At 60.2% G+C, this 15,557-nt stretch overlaps 2 protein-coding genes across 3 annotated transcripts; one reads left to right on the forward strand and one right to left on the reverse strand.

The window, feature by feature from the left end:
- Positions 1-2,660: 2,660 nt before the first annotated feature.
- On the forward strand, positions 2,661-7,510 carry MYL11 (myosin light chain 11). 2 transcript variants are annotated; one of them, XM_073350512.2, is made up of 7 exons: positions 2,661-2,920; positions 4,659-4,748; positions 5,567-5,642; positions 5,818-5,922; positions 6,522-6,600; positions 6,845-6,893; positions 7,108-7,510. In XM_073350512.2, exons 1-7 carry the CDS (start codon positions 2,918-2,920, stop codon positions 7,210-7,212), a joined length of 507 nt encoding a protein of 168 aa, XP_073206613.1. In that variant the 5' UTR covers positions 2,661-2,917; the 3' UTR covers positions 7,213-7,510. The 2 variants fall into 2 exon arrangements, with proteins under 2 accessions (XP_073206613.1, XP_073206612.1); XM_073350511.2 differs by lacking the exon at positions 2,661-2,920 and having other exon boundaries at positions 3,242-4,748.
- A 543-nt stretch (positions 7,511-8,053) lies between these two features.
- On the reverse strand, positions 8,054-11,157 carry QPRT (quinolinate phosphoribosyltransferase). The gene is made up of 4 exons (XM_078853471.1): positions 11,060-11,157; positions 9,069-9,629; positions 8,714-8,845; positions 8,054-8,629 (listed from the first exon to the last, which is right to left on the reverse strand). Exons 2-4 carry the CDS (start codon positions 9,618-9,620, stop codon positions 8,417-8,419), a joined length of 897 nt encoding a protein of 298 aa, XP_078709597.1. The 5' UTR covers positions 9,621-9,629; positions 11,060-11,157; the 3' UTR covers positions 8,054-8,416.
- Positions 11,158-15,557: the final 4,400 nt, after the last annotated feature.

The raw sequence follows: 15,557 nt of genomic DNA on the forward strand, positions 1-15,557 counted from the left end.
GGCAACCGGGCCAGCCAATTGGAGGGGAGGAGGGTGGCTGGCGGGCGGGTCCGCGTGGGCGGGAGCGGCTGCGGGCTGGGCCAGTCAGGGCAAGGAAGGTCGGGGTTCCGGCCAATCGGGGAGATGGCGATCAAAGAGGAAGGGCGGGTGAGAGAGAAGGGCTAGGGCGATGGGGCGGGACCAGTGGGGATGTGGCCAATCGGAGCAGAGGTATCGCCCCAGCCGCCCAATCGGAAGGTGGGGTTAAACCAATCAATACAGAGACAGGAGAGGCGGGCCTGTGAGAGGAAGGGGCGGATCTAACGCGACCTTCCAGCCAATCCCAGGAGGACCGGCGTTAGGTCAGCCAATTAGCGTCAAGAAGGAGGTCGCAGCTCAACCAATCAGTGTCGGGAACACCTGCAGCTTCACGGGCGGCCCGAGCGCCTTGTCTGTCGGCCAATAAAACATCGGAGCGGGAAACTGACCGGCGACTCCTCGGGCCAATGAGCGCGGACTTAGGGCGGGAGTGGCAGGCTCCTCGACAAATGGACACCCAAGAGCGGGCAAGCTTCCCGGAAGCTCAGCATGGGGCGCCCTCCGCCAAGGGGGAGGGGCCGTTGGTGACAGTTGGGCGGTTGATTGGCGGTTGTCTCAGCCAATAGGAGAGGAGGGCTGGCTTAAGCGGCAGCCAATGGACAGGGAGGCGGGGAGGGGCACAGCAGCAGCCAATGGGACGGGGGTTGGCCGCGTTGAAAAGGATTCTGGGAGTTTGGTCAAGGGGTGCCCAGCTGGGGGGGGGGAGGAGAGCCAGGACTCCTGGGTTCTCTCCCCAGCTCTGGGAGGGGAGTGGGGGCTGGTGGGTTGGGGGGGCTGGGAGCCAGGACGCCTGGGTTCTCTCCCCAGCTCTGGGAGGGGAGTGGGGGCTGGTGGGTTGCGGGAGCCCGGACTCCTGGGTTCTCTGCCTAGCTTGGGGGAGGGGTGAGGTCCCAGGCTTTCCTGGCAGGTGCTGCCCATGCGGAGTAAGGGGGGGGGTCACATGGGGTGAAATGGCAGGTCCCTGTGCAGGGGGGGTCACCCATGGGGGTGGCAGAAGGGGGGGCCGGAAACAGCCCAGCACCTGCTGGGGCAGGGGGGCAGGGTTGGCTCAGCAGGGCCTGCAGGAGCCCCTGGGGATGGGGTTACCCTGCGCTGGGGGGGCTGGGCTGGCCCCTCCTCCCCCTGGACACTTCTCTCCTTTATGTGGATCAAGATCCGAAGGACCCCCTCCCTCCCCCCCAGCCTCTTCCCATCCCCCCTTCACACGCGAGGGCTGGGAGTCAGGTCTCCTGGGTTCTCTGGGAGGGGAGTGGGGTAGGACAGGGAGCCCGAAAAAGCTGACGCTGGTTCCTGTTTATAACCATAACACAGGGCTGCGTCCCCCGCCCCCAGCCCTCACCTGCATGCGTGTTCACTCTGGGCTCTAAGGATGGCCATTGCATCATTTGGAGCCTGTTTGCAGAGTCCTTTGGAGCTCTGGGTTGTGGGGGGAGCTTATGCACAAGATTCCCCTCCCCGTCAACTTGCCCCTCAACCCATCTCGCCTGGTTTGTCCTCCAGGATCGACCCCGTGGCTTATCCAGCTCGGATTTCCCCCTCCCCTGTGCCAGCCCTTGGCACATGGGGGCAGGTGGTAGATCCGAGTGTGTGTTGGGTGCGGGGCATGAGGCTGGCCCCTAACCAGGGATCGGTGTGCCCTGGGGGTGGGGAGGGCCACCCCAGGGCTGGACTGAGTGGCATGAAGGCTGCCAACTTCTCGGTGGCTCTGAGGAGACAGCTGGTGCCGCCTGTCTTGAGAAGGAAACTTTCTCAGGGATGCCCCGATAGCCAGGAACGGGGAGGGGGACAGACAGAGGGATACGGCACGCACAGGATAGTCCCACACAGTCCCTGCCCTGGGGCACAGAGGCCAAGCATTGGGGTGGGATGGGGTGACCCCATAGTGGGGACCCTTATTGGGGTGACACAAATGAGAGCAACGGGAGAGACTCAGGGTTCAGGAACAGGGGACTTGGATCTTGTGGGGGGCCTGTATAGGGGTGACACATGGAGGGTGGGGGAACTGATCCTTTCAGTGGGGACCTCTACTGGGGAGACACATGGAGGGAGGAGACAGGGTGCTTGTGTGATGAGTTGGAGCACTAGCTGAATATTATAGGGGGGACCCACAGAGGGGTAGCCCACACATGGGGGTTGGGGGCGGCAGAGAAGTCCCTCAGAGGGGAATGGGGGGATCTGAACCTTGTAGGAGGGCCCATATTGGGGTGCCACACATGAAGGCCCAGAGCTGGGAGGTCCATATAGGGGGGAGGGGGAGATGGGGCAGGAGCATGAGATCTGGATCTTTTGGGGGATCCATATTGGGGTGACACATGGGAGAGAAGCAGATGGGACAAGAGAGGGGGACTCATAAAGATGTGACACATGGGGGGGCAGCAGATGATGCAAAAGAGGGGGGACCCATAGTGGGGCTGACGTGGATCAGATGGGGCCCGGTATTGGGGTGACACACGAGGGGCAGCAGAGGAGGTGAATGGGGCAGAACCTGGATCGACTGAGCCAGGCTCTATGTTGGGGCAATACATGGGGTCGGGGGGGACCCTATGGGGGGCTTCATGTGGGGCAGCCTGGGGGCCAAGCAGACTGGAGGGATCCCACCTCTCCTGTCTCCTTTCTCCAAGAAAGGAGCGTCCCGGCCGGGATCTATTTCAAGCCCCGGGCTCCTCCGAGCCAAACTTGAAGATGCTGCTATAGTTAGCCCTTGGCACGTCACCCCCCCCCCCCCCGGCACCCCCCGGGAGCTCTATATAACCCCAGGGGGATTGGAGCACTCCCCAGCCTGCCCAGCTTCCCCTCCAGCACAGACCTCCCAACAGCTGCGCCCGCCCGCGGAGAGGAGATGGTAAGTGAGACGGACCCGGGCAGACGGACGCACCCCGGGGAATTGAACAGAGGCTCCCCCGCCATACACGCCGCAGCTTGGGGACACTCGGACCCGCCTGTGGAAAGCTATAGTGTGGAGAGAAATGACCAGGGGATCAATCGATATATCTATCCCCACGCACACCCCCTACCTACCTACCTATCCCCATATACCCCCTCTATTTACCTATCGGTCCCCCATACACACTTCTATCGATCTATCTATGGATCGATCTACCTACCCCCATCCACCCCCTCTATCTATCTATCTATCTATACACCCCCTCTATCTATCCCCATTCACCCCCTCTATCTATCTATCTGTCTATACACCCCCTCTATCTATCCCCATTCACCCCCTCTATCTATCTATCTGTCTATACACCCCCTCTATCTATCCATCCCCATACACCCCTCTCATCCATCCATCTATCCCTGTACACTCTATCTATCCATCCCCACATACATCCCTCTATCTCTCTAGATACATGCCCCCCTACTCCTCTCTCTCTTTAGACCCATACACCCCCTATCTAGCCACCCCAGTCATCTATCTATCCCCCCCCAAACCATCTACCTATCCATCCCCACACACCCCCTCCCACCTGCACCCGTCCATCTCCAGGCATCCCCCTAAGATGGCTCAGGCATGTCCTATTCTCCTGCAGGTTTTGGGGGTCACTTCTCTCCAGGTCCCTTCTCCCCAGTGGGTCCCTTCCCCTGCAATTTCCCCACGCCATCAGGGTGCTCTGGGCGTGGAGGGGGGAGAGATGGAGTCTGATGCACAGACAGACAGCACTTGGGCCCCCTCCCCACCGGATCTCTGTCCCCTTCCACCGCCCTCCCGTCGCTGAGACTGTGGGGTCATCTGGGTCCCGACACCCAACTGAGCCATGATGGCCCCATTGGGCATGGGGCGGGGGGCACAGAGCCAAAAATTAATCCCTCGTGTATTGGGGGGGTGCTAGGGGATGCTGCAGAATCTGTGTCCCTTGGGCTAAAATCTTGGGGAGCCAAAACATCTCCCTCTAGCCTGGGCAAAAACACCCCACTTTTGATGTAGGGCCAGCTCCCCCAAGGGGAAAAACTGGGATATCCCTATTATCCATTGGGTGACTGTTACCCCCACACCAAGAGACACCCCATCTCATAACTGCCCCTCAACACAGCTGAGGCCCCTCACTTGCATTGCTTAACAGGTGTTTCCCCTTGCACCCCCATTTCCCCCACTAACTCGTATGCACCCTATTTCCCCCACTAACTCCAATATACTCCCCAATAACTGCTGTGCACCCCAATTTCCCCACTAATGCCCATGCACATCCCAGTAATTCTCATGCACCCCCCAATCACTCCCATACACCTCTCAACGTCCCCCTATGCACAATTCCACCCATATCTCCCCTGCACCCACGTTCCTTGTAGCCCCCCAATATTGCACACTGCACCCCAATTCCCTCGCTAGCTCCCATACACCCCCAATAACCTCCACTTCTCTAAGTTCACCCCAAGAACTCCCCCAGTCCCCCCCCATCCCATCTCTTGGGCTCTGCCCCCGCTGATCACAGACAGGGAGGAGGAGGGTGTTATGGGGCACCAGGCCTATGTTCGGGGCTCAGATCTGGGGTGGGGGTATGGTGGCCCATGGAATTAACCTTTGCATGCCACGGCCTGTCTGCTTTTCTTCCCTTTCACTCCCCCGCCCCCCAAAAAAACAGGCACCCAAGAAGGCGAAGAGGAAGGCAGCCGAAGGCAGCTCCAGTGTCTTCTCTATGTTTGACCAAACCCAAATCCAGGAGTTCAAAGAGGTGAGGCGGAGGAGGTAGGGTGGATGAAGGGCAGGGAGGGGTGAGGGTGAGGGGAAGATTGGCCCCTCCAGTCTATTCCCCCTGTCTCCAGGGGGTGGGATCATCCCACCAAACCTTGATGCTCTAGGGTGGGGTCCGGGGTGCCGTCTCCCCAAGTCCTCCTCGTCCCCCCGAAATGACCTCACCTCGCCCGATCCGACAGAGAGAGACGCCACCCCACTGCGTCCTTCTCCCTGGGTGCGGCCGTCTCCCCAGCTCCCATCCCTCCCAGCACGGACGGGGCCGTTTCCTTCCCCGGATCCCAAGGGCCGGGCGTCTATTTTGGGGGCCGGTGGGTGGAGACGCGACATCTGCAGTTGGGTTGGAGGCGCCTTACAAGGAAATCCCTGGAGACGTGGAATTTGGGGGAGGAGGGGTGCCAATGGGGCATCTCCATCTGTGCTGGGGGGGAGCTTGGCTGCCGGGGGAGGGGGATAGAGGGAGGGATGGAGCAAAAGCAGTGCGGGGGGGGGGGGGGTCAGTAGCTTCCCTCCCGTCTCTGGAGAGCTCGTCAGCTCCTCCGGCATGCAGCACCTGTCCCCCACGGGAGGGGGGCTGCATCGGCAGCTCCCGGGGGCACGGGGCCGGGGGCACGCCGCCAGACGAGGATTCCTGGCGTTCCTTCTGTCCCCAAGGAGTCAGGAACGGGGGCTGGGTGACAGGTGTCTCGGGGGACAGCTGCAAGGCGGGGGAGCAGTGGGGGGAGGCCGGGCTGCAGAGAGCCATATGGCCCTTGGCATCTCTCCATTCCCATGATCCTTTGCTCCTCTCCCACTTAGGCCTTCACCGTCATTGACCAGAACAGAGATGGCATCATCGACAAGGAAGACCTGAGAGACACATTCGCTGCCATGGGTAAAGAGGCGGGGCCAGACCAGGGTGGGAGGGGCTTCTCTGGGGTGGGAGGGGCCATTCCAAGAGGGGTGGGGTCTATCTGGGAAGGGAGGGACCTGTTCCAGGAGGGGGGGAATGGGATTCCCCCCCCCTTCTCCCCCACACACACTTTATAACCCTTTCCCCCCCTTGGCAGGGCGCCTGAACGTGAAGAACGAGGAGCTGGACGCCATGATTAAGGAAGCCAGCGGCCCCATCAACTTCACCGTCTTCCTCACCATGTTTGGGGAGAAGCTCAAGGGTGAGTGACCCCCCCATCCCGCTTGGTACATCCCCCTCTCCCCCCCATCACACTCCCCTTTGGTATGTCCCCATCCTGTTACCCCTTGGTACATTCCCATCTCCCCTCATCCTGCTCCCCTTTGGTACCTCCCCACCCCCTGGGTATATTCCCATCTACCCCTTTGGTACATCCCTATCTCCCCCCATCCTGCTCCCCCTTGGTACATCCCCATTTCCTCCTCCCCCAACTTTGGTACATCCCCATTTCCTCCCCCTGCGTATGTCCCCATCTTTTCTCCCCCCAACTTCCACCTCCCACCCTCTGACACATCCCCATCCCCCCCATCACATCCCCATCCTGCTCCCTGTTACCCATTGGTACATCCATCCCCCCAATCACAGCCCCATTGGTACGTCCCATTCCACCCACTACCCATTGGTACTTCCCATCATGCTCCCCCAACCTGCTATACATTGGTACCTCCCATCCCATCCCCATTGGTATGTCCCATTACTGCCCCATCCCATCCCCCCTTAGCCTCTCCCCTATTGGTACATCCCATCCCCCCCCCATTGGTATGCCCCAGCCCCCCAATTCTCACCCTCTCCGCCCCCCAGGTGCTGACCCCGAGGACGTGATCATGGGGGCGTTCAAGGTCCTGGACAGCGACGCCAAAGGCACCATCAAGAAGCAGTTGTGAGTATCCCTGTCCCCAGCAGGGGGCGCTAGGGGTGGGTGTGGGGGTCTCCCCAGGGCAGGGGGCGCTAGGGGTGATCCCAGCCCTGAGAGCGCGCAGGGAGGGGGTCTCCCCAGCAGAGGGCGCTCTCCCCAGGGTGTGGGGGGGTGGTAGTAGGGGGGTACGTCAGGGTTGAGAAAGCGGGGGTGTCTCCCCAGAATTTGGGGTGTCTGATCGCCACTCTCTCTCTTCCCCCCCTCTCAGCCTGGAAGAACTTCTGACCACCCAGTGCGACAGATTCACCCCAGAAGAGGTGAGAAATTTGGGGGTGACCCCCTGAACCCCAATACAAACCCCATCCCCCCAATCTAACCCATCCCCCCCCCAGATCATCCCATCCAACCTGATCCCTCCCGCAGCAGCAATGGGGGGAGGTGTCTGGGATCGAGGGGCACAAACCCTAGCTTTGGGGGTGGGGGTCACCCCAATTTTAACTCCCCTCTTGCACCTGTCGTCCCCCCCCCCAGATCAAGAACATGTGGGCAGCTTTTCCTCCAGATGTGGCCGGCAACGTGGACTACAAGAACATCTGCTACGTCATTACACACGGTGAAGACAAAGAAGGGGAGTAAATCCACCAGGCCTACCCAAACTGCCCTGCCGCCCTGACGCAGGGGGCTGGCGCTGTGGGGCCCCATCCACCCACACCCCCCAGGCTGGGGGCATATCACCCACATGACGCCCAATCAGCTTCAGTTTTGGACCCCCCCAAACTGCAGACGCCAGTCTTATTTATTGTGATTTTGGGGTGGGGAGCTGGGACCCCACAACCTTGCCCTTCCCCACCCTGCAGCCAGAGTCTTAAGAAACTGATCAGGACCCGTGTCAAGAACTGAGAAAAAAATGTTTCAATAAAGATGAGGAAACCTGTTTTTAACTCTCTCGGCGTCCTAGTCTGTTGTGTTGTGACTGCTTCTGGAGTGGGGCACAGTGGCTGTTTAGATAGGGATCAAGATGGGCTAATGAAGCAGCAGTGGTTGAAATCCTGGCCCCACTGAAGTCTGTGGTTGTTTTCCGATAACTTCAGTCAGGTCAGGATGTCACAGCAGGTTTTGGAATGAAAAAATTAGATACTTCTTATCTGTTAACCTATGGAACACCCCGCCACATGATTTCATGGAGATATAATTTCACACGCGGCTCAGGAAATTTGGGATCTGATGGTTCTTAGGAGCAATTCAAAAATGTAAAATCGAGACAGCACATTTCAGGGGAAAGATATGAGATGATTTTAGACGTTAAGCTGTGGAACACTCTGCCACATGATTTTAGGGAGCAAAAACTGCCCATGTGGCTTTAGAAAATTTAGTATGTGATGGCTCTTAGGGCAAAATTAAAGTGCATGAATCAAGACAGCACATCTTAGAGGGAACATATGAAATAAATGTATCAATTAACCTCTAGAACTCCCTGACACACCATTTCGTTGAGTTAAAATTTCACACATGGCTTAGAAAATTTAGCATGCGACACATTTTAGGACAGAAATTATATTGGGCAAATTAAGGTAGCACATTTCAGTAGGAAGATGGTTTTAACTAGTAGCCAGAGGAACTCCCCACCACATGAGTTTACAGAGCTTAAAATTTCACTCCCAGTTCAGGAAATGTAGTGTCTGATGGTTCTTAGGAAAAGATTCAAGGTGAGAAAATCAGACAGCATACGATACATGGACGAAACGAGACAATTTTATCTGTTAATCTGTGAAATTCCCTGACCCATGATTTCACTGTCCTAAAATGTCACACTCTGCCCTGAAAATTGGGGCTTATGGTCTTAGAAGGCAAAATCTCTCTGGACCGGCGTCTCCCGACAGATTTTGAGGGAAAAATCCACAGCTCGGGCCGACTGGGTGAGGCATCCCAGAGAAAGGACGTCTATACACGGGCCGAAGAACTGGGAGATATTCTCCTCCGAGATCCCACCGCTGGCTTCCACCATCACCCGGGGGTGGGCGGCTTTCAGCGCGCTGGCGGCGGGATGCAAGTCCTAGAGGAACAAGGGGCAGGGTTATAAGGGAGGGGGCTGGGAGACCCCCCCGCCCCACCTGGTAGCCCCCAAACTCCCTGGTACCTCCGGGGAGAAGTTATCCAGCATGACTATGTCAGATCCGGCCTCTGCGGCTTCCAGGGCCTCTCCCAGCGAACGACACTCCACCTCCAGCTTCAGATGAAAGCCAGCCACCCGCTGGGCTTCCTGGACAGCCTAGAGGTGGAGAGAGAGTTTGGGCAGGGAATGGGACCCAGGTGTCCGGGTAGGAGACACCACCTAGTACTCCCAGAGATAGGGGTGGAGTCCAGGCATCTGAGATGGCTGCCCTAGGGGTCCCCCCCACACGCTCCCAGAGACTGGGAGGGGTAATGCGACCCAGGCATCCGGGTAGGAGACACCCACCCCCCCTCCAGTACTTCCAGGCCCACCCCCTTACCTGGGCAATTCCTCCCGCAGCCCAGACGTGGTTATCCTTCAGCATGACAAGACTGCCCAAACCGTAGCGGTGGCCCGAAGCTCCCCCCACCAGCAGGGCGTACTTCTCAGCCAGCCTGAAACCCGGCGTGGTCTTCCTCGTCCCGGCCACTTGCCCGCGCCAGCCGGCCTCCCGCGCCAGCCGGCAGGCCCGTCCCGTGGCCGTGGCCACCCCGCTGCACCGTCCCAGGCAATTCAGAGCAGTCCTCTCCCCGAGCAACAGGTGGCGGGCTTTGCCGCGGACTTCGGCCACGCGGGCCACGGGCTCCAGCCAGGCCCCCTCGGGCTGGAACCACTCCACGGTGCAGCCCAGCTCGGTAAAGACGGCGTCAAAGAAGGGGCAGCCAGCCAACACCCCGGGAGACTTGCAGAGGAGCACAGCGCGCTCCGGGCGTTCCCCCACTGCGCAGCCCGCGGGGTCGAAGGCCGGGGCATCCTCCTGCAGCCAGTCCCAGACCAGCTGGCGCAGGCGGGGGGGCGGGAGGAGGTGAGAGAGATCCAGGCGGGAGGTCATGGCGTCGGTCTGCAACGGGAAACCACAGAGGCATTGTGGAGAAGACATACCAGAGCGTACACTGCTCCTACAAGTCGGGGCATCTTTATGGCGCCACCGAGTGGAGGAAGAGGGGAACTGTGCCCAGAGCCAGGGCAACCCTGCTGGGCGAGGCCAGGCTGGAGCAGCCGGGAGCTCCCCCCACAGCCAGCGCCCCGCCCCTTCCCCACAGCGCCCCCTGCTGGGCGAGGCCGGGCTGGAGCAGCCGGGAGCTCCCCCCACAGCCAGCGCCCCGCCCCTTCCCCACAGCGCCCCCTGCTGGGCGAGGCCGGGCTGGAGCAGCCGGGAGCTCCCCCCACAGCCAGCGCCCCGCCCCTTCCCCACAGCGCCCCCTGCTGGGCGAGGCTGGGCTGGAGCGGCCGGGAGCTCCCCCCACAGCCAGCGCCCCGCCCCTTCCCCACAGCGCCCCCTGCTGGGCGAGGCCGGGCTGGAGCGGCCGGGAGCTCCCCCCACAGCCAGCGCCCCGCCCCTTCCCCACAGCGCCCCCTGCTGGGCGAGGCCGGGCTGGAGCGGCCGGGAGCTCCCCCCACAGTCGGCGCCCCGCCCCTTCCCCACAGCGCCCCCTGCTGGGCGAGGCCGGGCTGGAGCGGCCGGGAGCTCCCCCCACAGTCGGCGCCCCGCCCCTTCCCCACAGCGCCCCCTGCTGGGCGAGGCCGGGCTGGAGCGGCCGGGAGCTCCCCCCACAGCCGGCGCCCCGCCCCTTCCCCACAGCGCCCCCTGCTGGGCGAGGCCGGGCTGGAGCGGCCGGGAGCTCCCCCCACAGTCGGCGCCCCGCCCCTTTCCCACAGCGCCCCCTGCTGGGCGAGGCCGGGCTGGAGCAGCCGGGAGCTCCCCCCACAGCCAGCGCCCCGCCCCTTCCCCACAGCGCCCCCTGCTGGGCGAGGCCGGGCTGGAGCAGCCGGGAGCTCCCCCCACAGCCAGCGCCCCGCCCCTTCCCCACAGTGCCCCCTGCTGGGCGAGGCCGGGGCTGGAGCAGCCGGGAGCTCCCCACAAAACCAGCACTCCCACCCTGCTCCCCACAGCGCCCCCTGGTGGAAGAGGCTGGGGCTGGAATAGCCAAGAGCTCCCCCCACAGCCAGCGCCCCTCCCCACAGCACCCCATGCTCCTCCTTTTCCCCTGCGTCCCCTCCCCCCCATTTGACAAGGGAAGAGAGAAAAGGGGTTCACTCCCAGCTCCTCCCACTTCCCCCCACCCCAGAGTCCTGTCTGCGTCTCCCACTCCGCCCCGGGCCTGTCTGCACCAAACCCCCTCCCCCAGCACAAGGCAAAGTCCAGGCCATCCCAGTCTGACCCAGAGCAAACACACAGGGCAGAGCAACTCCCACTCCAGGGCCACAGACCCCGAGCTCCCGGGCCTGGGACTGGGGGGCCGGGGACCCCCTGAGCAGGAGGGATCTTACCTGCCACCGCCACTCGGTGGAGTCCGGGAACAAGGGGCAGCTGGACGGAGATCTGGAACAGGACACGCTTCCCGGCCTGGAAGGAGCTGGGGTGTGGGAGGGGCTGGCCAGGAGGTGGGACTGGCCAGGGGGGGCGGGGGGGCTGAGAAAACACCTAGGAGGCACTTCACACAGAGTATAAACTGCTTCCCCCGGGGGCCAGCGCCGGGCGAGGGGTCCCTGTGAGCCCAGCCCCCCGCCGCCCCAGAGGGGCCACGTCCCAGCACCAGGCGAGGGGTCCCCGTGTGCCCAGGCCCCCCACCCCAGAGGGGCCACATCCCAGCACCAGGCGAGGGGTCCCTGTGAGCCCAGCCCCCCCACCCCAGAGGGGCCACATCCCAGCGCCAGGCGAGGGGTCCCCGTGTGCCCAGCCCCCCCACCCCAGAGGGGCCACGTCCCAGCGCCAGGCGAGGGGTCCCCGTGTGCCCAGCCCCCGCACCCCAGAGGGGCCACGTCCCAGCACCAGGCGATGGGTCCCTCTGTGCCCAGCCCCCCGCCGCCTCAGAGGGGCCACGTCCCAGCACCAGGCGATGGGTCCCTGTGAGCCCAGCCCCCCGCTGTCCCAGAGGGGCCACGTCCCAGCACCAGGCGAGGGGTCCCCGTGTGCCCAGGCCCCCCACCCCAGAGGGGCCACATCCCAGCACCAGGCGAGGGGTCCCTGTGAGCCCAGCCCCCCGCTGCCCCTGAGGGGCCACGTCCCAGCACCAGGCGAGGGGTCCCCGTGTGCCCAGGCCCCCCACCCCAGAGGGGCCACGTCCCAGCGCCAGGCGAGGGGTCCCCGTGTGCCCAGGCCCCCCACCCCAGAGGGGCCACGTCCCAGCGCCAGGCGAGGGGTCCCCGTGTGCCCAGGCCCCCCATCCCAGAGGGGCCACGTCCCAGCGCCAGGCGAGGGGTCCCCGTGTGCCCAGGCCCCCCACCCCAGAGGGGCCACATCCCAGTGCCAGGCGAGAGGACCCCGTGTGCCATCCTCCAGAGGCAGCAAATTCTGACCGATGTGGCTGAAAAAGACATTTCAGAAGATACACAGGAGATCCCTCCGAGTCCAAAATGCACCTTTTTGCTTTCCACAGGGGTGTCCATTTTGCTTTCCACGGGGGTGGGCAGAGTCACGTCCTTTCTCCCCTTCCAGCACTTCACCCATCGCTCCGCCTAGTTTGGACAGAACCACACGACAACGCGAACGTTCTCGTACGAAAATACGATCGCACGGGAAAGGCGTTTACATTTTCATGCCACGTGTGGGAACCCCGTGCTTTGCACGGCACGGTTCAACTCGGCACTGCCATGGCCAGCGACGTGTGGCCGGGTTTGGTTTGGTTACAGACCCACTGGACGATGTCCTTCGTCATCCCAAGCCAATAGTATCGTGCGATCATTGCGCTTCTCGTTTTAAAGATTCCTTGGTGTTGGCCCCGGGGACTCCCACGACGCTGTTGGAAGAGTTGTCGGGCTTGCTTCCTGGTGCGCACGATGACAGCCTTTCTTCTTTGCCAGTCCGGAAAAGCGTCCGTCTGCTGATCGGAGAAGAGGGGGACACTGAGGCGAGGGTAAGCAATGATCAGATATTTTCAAAGTCACCAGTTCATAGGGCTATGATTTGGTCATGGAATCTGTGACTTCCAAAGACCCCTGTGACTTTAGCCCCCGGGAGCTCGGAGCCGCTGCGGGTGGCCAGGGCGCCCTGCAGCTGGGAGCCACAGGCGGGGGGGGATGCCCCGCAGCTCCCAGCCGGGCCCCCAGGAGTGGTGTGGAGACCCCATAGCTCCCAATTTTATCGTGCATACTTTTAGTAGACGTCAGGGATAGGTTGCAGGCTTCCAGGAATTTTTCTTTATTGCCCGTGACCTGTCCGTGACTTTTACTACAAATATGCGTGACAAAATCTTAGCCTTAATTATACGGCATATGCATATCAAAGATATCTGAACGCTATCGGGGGGGTAGCCGTGTTAATCTGTATCCACAAAAACAAGGTTAGTCTTTAAGGTGCCACCGGACTCCTTGTTATATCTGAGCACTGTGTGGTTCGTCATGGCTTGAGTACAAAGTGCAGGGGGGGAGACTTCAATATCTGGTTCTAATTAGCTGTTGAAATGGTTTTTTAAACGAGAAATCATTGCTCGGTGAAAGCCTGCGGGTTGTTGTTTGTGGATACGTTGGATCACGGGCTTGAGAAATAAAGCGGAATGACAGGGTTTGTCTGGTCGTATTCATAAGTTATACTCCTTTGCCGTGTAACTGACCCACGCGTTCGTGAGGGCACCGAGGTGGGTAGCGCAGATGTTCTGGGCATCGTGAAGAAAACCCAGGATCCTGACCGTGGTCCCGGTGACGGTCGGGTGAACGCTCCAAACAAACCCAGCGCTGGGGCATCGGGACCATAAGTTACAGGCTGAAAAGTCCATTGTATTCTGCGTCTGGATGACATGAAAAGAAGTCTCGCTCGCCTTCCAAAGAAAAGTTGGCAGCAAATCGACGCAGATGAAGTCTGCCGGCTTTATTCATTCCTTCAGGATATGTGTTTCTCCTCTTGAATGCCAACACCCGGGCGGCTTTTTCCTCAAAGGGTTTCCCTGAGTATTGTTCACAGAAGAAAACATGTCACACTGTTAACATTTACCTAATGGCAAACATGCAGTATCTAGCCATACAACAATCGGACTTTATTTAGTCGGTGTGACGAAGCGCTGCTCCCGGGGCAGCAGCTTCTTGCTCAGGCACGCAATGGGGCGTCTCTCCCACTTAGTATCAGTTTGCATCAGCACCGCACCCAGCCCCACGGTCGGAGGGGTCAGTGAGCACCAGGAAGGGTTTGTTAAAATCCAGGTTTACCAGCTTTGGATAAGTGCCCGTGACAGTAGGTGTGACATGGAAATTGCGGACGTATAAGCAGGGTAAGCCCAACTCAAGGAGGCCGCATTCATAGGCCAATCCCAAGAGGGACAGAAGTCAACGTGAGCTACGTGCCTAAGTTTGAAGTATTTGTGGCTTACAAAGTCTGGCTGCCTTTGACCCATGGAAATCAAATTGCATTTGAAATCATGAGATGGCCTATAAGAGTTTAACCAAGTGAAGTCAGAGTCACTCCAGGCAGGAATGTGAATTTCACAAGCAGGGGAGTTTGAAAATAACAGAGCATAGAGAGATACCCGCTCCCTACCCGCCATACTGCTGTTTATTACAGGGAGGTTTTGGCCTTGTACAGCCTTGTTGGAAAAATCCGTTTTCTGAAATGCTGAAGAATCTGAAATAAAGCAACCCATATAACGAACACACGCGTTTCAGGGTCACGATGATCACAGGCATGACAAACATTTATAAAGCACAAAGGGACTTCGGAGCCTTTGTGAAGGTCCTCAGCCAGGGGGACCCTACACCTTTGGGTCCACCAGACGTCTATTGCAGGGTGCACAGCGAAAGTGCTCGTGGCAGGGGAGTTATCTCACTGGAGAATGGACAGGGGAGACACTTGGGGGGTTAAGCACCAGGTTAGCAGAGCACTCTTGTATGGGTTCACAAAGCGTGTGTTATCTTTGTGAGGGGGTCCCCTGGGTGCAACCTGGACTATGGGACCCCTGACCCCTCCCAACCCACCAGCCTTTCACCCTGTCCTTTCTCCAAGGGGCCTCAGGGAGAGCGGATAACTTTTCGATGGGCCACCCACGCCCATCTGGCCAACCTTTTTGTTGCAACTGAAAGGCTGGGTGTGGGCGTTGCCTAGAACCTCAGAGTTACAAACCCCCAGGGCCGAGGGTTGTTCCTACCTCTGAAATGTTCCCAACGCTGAACAAAACATTCGGGTTTGTCCCTTCAAAAGTTTACAGCTGACCATGGACTTCTACAGCTTGGAAACTTTACCAGGCAGAAGAAGAAGGCCGCTCTCCCTTTATTTATTACGTTGAACGTAGTCCTGTCCTGTGTTGGGGGCTTTGTGCGGCGGGGGCCGGGAGGGGTTTCTGCTGCTGCCTGATTGCGGGCTTCCCGTTCCAAAGCAGGTGCGTGTGGTTGGCCGGTGAGTCCCTAACGCTGGCGTTCGTACCTCCGTGTTCACGACTTCCCGTCCAGGGACAGCTCGCACAGTCCAACAGGGTAGTAACCGATCAGGAGTCGGAAAGAGACCCCTCGCAAGGCAGGCGTTGTACCAAACATCTCATCAGCATCTCACAGCGGCCGGGGGGGGGTCCGGGGGGCTACGTCGAGGTACACAGGGCCGCAGCCTTACGTCCCTGACATTTACTGCTCCCGAACTCAGAGGTGACGCTTTAGCTGGGACAAGGTGCTGAGGCAACATCATCCCAGGGGGGATGGATTGCTCAGTGGTTTGAGCATTGGCCTGCTAAACCCAGGGTTGTGAGTTCAATCCTTGAGGGGGCCATTTAGGGATATGGGGCAAAAATTGGGGATTGGTCCTGCTTTGAGCAGGGGGTTGGACTAGATTCCTCCTGAGGTCCCTTCCAAT

Source organism: Lepidochelys kempii, chromosome 6 (assembly GCF_965140285.1).
Source record: "Lepidochelys kempii isolate rLepKem1 chromosome 6, rLepKem1.hap1, whole genome shotgun sequence".
NCBI classification, from domain to species: domain Eukaryota; kingdom Metazoa; phylum Chordata; order Testudines; family Cheloniidae; genus Lepidochelys; species Lepidochelys kempii.

What these genes read in the sequence shown, in the direction of transcription:
- MYL11 (XM_073350511.2), top strand. Translation starts at nt 4,545, where the DNA reads ATGTTCGGGGCTCAGATCTGGGGTGGGGGTATGGTGGCCCATGGAATT. An exon ending in AAATCCAGGAGTTCAAAGAG is followed by an intron (nt 4,749 to 5,566) that starts GTGAGGCGGAGG and finishes TCTCCCACTTAG; the next exon opens with GCCTTCACCGTCATTGACCA. An exon ending in ACAGATTCACCCCAGAAGAG is followed by an intron (nt 6,894 to 7,107) that starts GTGAGAAATTTG and finishes CCCCCCCCCCAG; the next exon opens with ATCAAGAACATGTGGGCAGC.
- QPRT (XM_078853471.1), bottom strand. Translation starts at nt 9,620, where the DNA reads ATGACCTCCCGCCTGGATCTCTCTCACCTCCTCCCGCCCCCCCGCCTG. An exon ending in CTGCGGGAGGAATTGCCCAG is followed by an intron (nt 8,846 to 9,068) that starts GTAAGGGGGTGG and finishes CTCCACCTCTAG; the next exon opens with GCTGTCCAGGAAGCCCAGCG. An exon ending in TGGATAACTTCTCCCCGGAG is followed by an intron (nt 8,630 to 8,713) that starts GTACCAGGGAGT and finishes TTGTTCCTCTAG; the next exon opens with GACTTGCATCCCGCCGCCAG.